The sequence below is a fragment of the Mastomys coucha genome, chromosome X (genome assembly GCF_008632895.1).
Source record: "Mastomys coucha isolate ucsf_1 chromosome X, UCSF_Mcou_1, whole genome shotgun sequence".
In the NCBI taxonomy this organism is placed as follows: Eukaryota; Metazoa; Chordata; class Mammalia; order Rodentia; family Muridae; genus Mastomys; species Mastomys coucha.
This window is the reverse complement of record NC_045030.1, coordinates 102412252-102415362: the sequence shown is the minus strand read 5'-3', so window position 1 is coordinate 102415362 and position 3111 is coordinate 102412252. Positions and strand designations below refer to the sequence as shown.

Below are 3111 nucleotides of genomic sequence, written 5' to 3'. Positions count from 1 at the left end.
AAAAAGGTTACTCACACTGTCTTTTCTATGCACACACACACACACCTACCTTAACACTTTACATGGAAAAGGAGAGACACATACGATAACTCACCTTTACTGCGTTGCCACCACCTTTAGGACCCTGAGACTTCTTGTCAGCACTGTCACTCCCAGAGGCTGCACCTCCTTTAGAAAAGAGAGGACAGGAACTCATTTCAACTGTACTTTGACATTTAGAGATAGGTCCAACTCATAGCACAAGGTAATATCCATCCATTGCAGCCCCAAGTTCCAAAAGGCTACATGGTGAGTCATGCAATCAAGTTCACTTACTCTGTGACTCATCTCTAATAACAGGAAGTGTGCCCTACAAAATAGTTCACAGAAAACAGATAAAGAAATGAGTGTGGCATGGATGAAGGCACTCCAGAAGCCTGGTCCAGATTCTTCAGACCCCATTCCAAACCTTGCCTTCTAATGGCAGAACACTAAACATTGCCATTATATAAAATTAAATAATTTCTATGATGTTCTGTGACAGTTTGTTTGACACTTGAAATTCTAACATGCAAAGTCTCCAACCATGTGTTTTGAGGGGTTTGATTGTATTTCAGGACTAGAGAGCTTGTGTGTGTGTGTCTGTATGTGTTTATTTTTTTTCCCTTCAGTCTACCACAATAGCTACTGATATTCTCCTGGAGTCTATGACATTCAGGTTATTTTTTTTTAAAGATTTATTTACTTATTATATGTAGGTATACTGTAGCTGTCTTCAGATGCACCAGAAGAGGGCATCAGATCTCATTACGGGTGGTTGTGAGCCACCATGTGGTTGCTGGGATTTGAACTCATGACCTTCCGAAGAGCAGTCGGTGCTCTTCCCCGCTGAGCCATCTCACCAGCCCTGACATTCAGGTTATTAAACATGGGTAGCACATCTTACTACTCTTAAATTTTGTGTCGAAGGCAGCATACTAAGTGTTAGAGGCCAAGGTGTCGAAGATTAAATTAAGTATTTAGTTTAACCATTGTTTCCTAAATAATTCTCAAGTTCCAGTTCTTGGGGGGTATAAGGTGAATAGGATTCATAGCTGCAGCCAAGGAGCTCATATCCCAGTGAGGAAGATAGAACACTTTCGGAGAATCCAACAAGTGGAAAATTGTGGGAGGGGACCCATAGTTTAGCTAGCCAGGTACTATTTGATAGATGAACAAGAGCTGACCAGCTAAAGGACAATGCACTCCTGGTGACCTCAAACTCAGATCTTCCTCAGCCTCCCATATGCTGTGGCATGGCTTTGTGGTACCTCACCTATTCTCATACCTTTCTTTAGAACATCTTGGTTCCCTGGGCCTCTGGGATATCACTCTACTACACTCCCTTCATGTGTCTCTTCTCTGGGTTCCTACAACCACAATCTTAGTTCAGGCTGACTCTATCTCTTATCAGAACTATTGAAATAGTCTCTTTAAAGGACCTCCTGGCCCCTAACCGACCTTAATTAACATCATACATACAGCACACCCTATGATGTAGTCTTCTTGTACTTTAATTTCCCTCACTCGCTTATTTGTCTTGAAGTTTTACTTCAGCAATGCTATACTACACAAATTGCTTTTGGGGCTGGACATCGAGTATGCTTTACCCTATTGCTGCTGCTTATTTCAGCTTGCCCAAAGTATCTCCAGTTTGTTTCTTTACCCTCTTTCCACCTTCTATAATATACCTCTCAGAAGTACATTCGGCACAGTACTTCGAGGTTACTATTTTCCCCACTTTGTCCAGGGATGACTAAGAGTTGTCTTATTTTTCTAGCCTGAAAGTACAATGACGTGCCCAACACCCATCTTCAAGAAATGAGTCCCTCCTCATGGTGTGTGTGTGGGGGGTATGCATCATGTTAGTTGTTAAGAGGCCTATATGGACCACTACTGTTGGCATCCTTTGATGAATCAATTTTAGTGGTAGCAGTTACAGGTCACGAGAAACCATCCCCAGCAGCTTCTATTGCCCGCCACGACGGTCCCTGCACTGAAATCTCATGTATACCCTGAACCACAGCAGCCCCTCACGCACTTATCTTTTCTTAACACAAGAACCCCAAGCATAAACCATAGCGGCTCAAGGTGCTGCTGGTCGCCCTGCTGTCCGACTTACGACCACCTCCCCCACCCCGCCCCCACATAACTGCCGGTCTACTCCTGTTCCTCTCCTCATCCACCACTACACTCTCTGATTGTCTCCGCCGGTCTACCTTTCCCTCCTTTTCCAGAACCACTTTTCCCCTTCGGCGGCATCTCTTAAGCTTGCGGTTGAACTCTCCGGCAACTGTTCCGGTGCTAGCAAAAGGCCCCTTCAGGCCCCATAGTTATGTCCTAAGCAATGCCTGAAAGCAGCTTCACAATTAACTATTTCTGCTGCAGTTCCGGAATCAGGCATAGCTAGGGACAGACCCAGTCCATTGGTTCTTTGACCTATAGGAGCTAGAGATGTTAGACCAATAAGAAGCCGAAGCCCTACGGAGAGGCGGGGACAAAGGTTGCCCAGAGACGAGAAAGCACCGCCTCTGTTCTGTTCCTCAAGACTTTGACTTGCCCTCATTTGCATCCGTTCTATGCTCTCTCGCCCCGCCCACTTTTCTGTGCATGCGCAGTACGAGCTTCAGGCCAGTGCAGTTCCTTCGCGTGGGCTTTTGCTTAATACCCTGGGGATGCTAGACAAAGGGATAGCAGAGGGAGCTTAGATAATGGCCTTCTACTGTCCTCTCACCGACCGACACAAACCTGCACTCCCTAGTGGCTCTTCCTACTTATTTGTTTGTTTGTTTATATTTTTGCACAGTAGTTGATGGGGTACAAAAGATGGATTATTTTTTAAAAGCCTATCATCCCATTGCTTGTGGCAAAAGTCTGTCATGGAGAAACATTGGAGGCATCCTAAATTAATTTTAAAATAACGATTATAAGCTGTGTGTACAGAAATAGCCTTAGGGAAGATTATATACCAAGGTGTAGAATGTGATTTTTAAAGTTATATATCCTGCAGTACATAATATATGCACCTAAAAGACAGACAAGCCATTAATGCTGTTCAGTAGGATAGCATGTGACCACTGGTGTCAATTTATA

The 3111-nt window shown here is 44.2% G+C and overlaps 1 protein-coding gene across 1 annotated transcript in view; it reads right to left on the bottom strand.

The window, feature by feature from the left end:
* The window catches only part of Pin4 (peptidylprolyl cis/trans isomerase, NIMA-interacting 4), a 7722-nt gene extending 5209 nt beyond the window's left edge, over nt 1–2513 (bottom strand). Inside the window, exons 1-2 of the mRNA XM_031375633.1 lie at nt 2238–2513; nt 95–168 (exon numbers count right to left, since the gene is read on the bottom strand). Coding sequence (XP_031231493.1) covers nt 95–168; nt 2238–2280 — 117 coding nt within the window. The 5' untranslated portion in view covers nt 2281–2513. The remainder of the gene's footprint in view (nt 1–94; nt 169–2237) is intronic.
* Between the last annotated feature and the right edge of the window lie 598 nt (nt 2514–3111).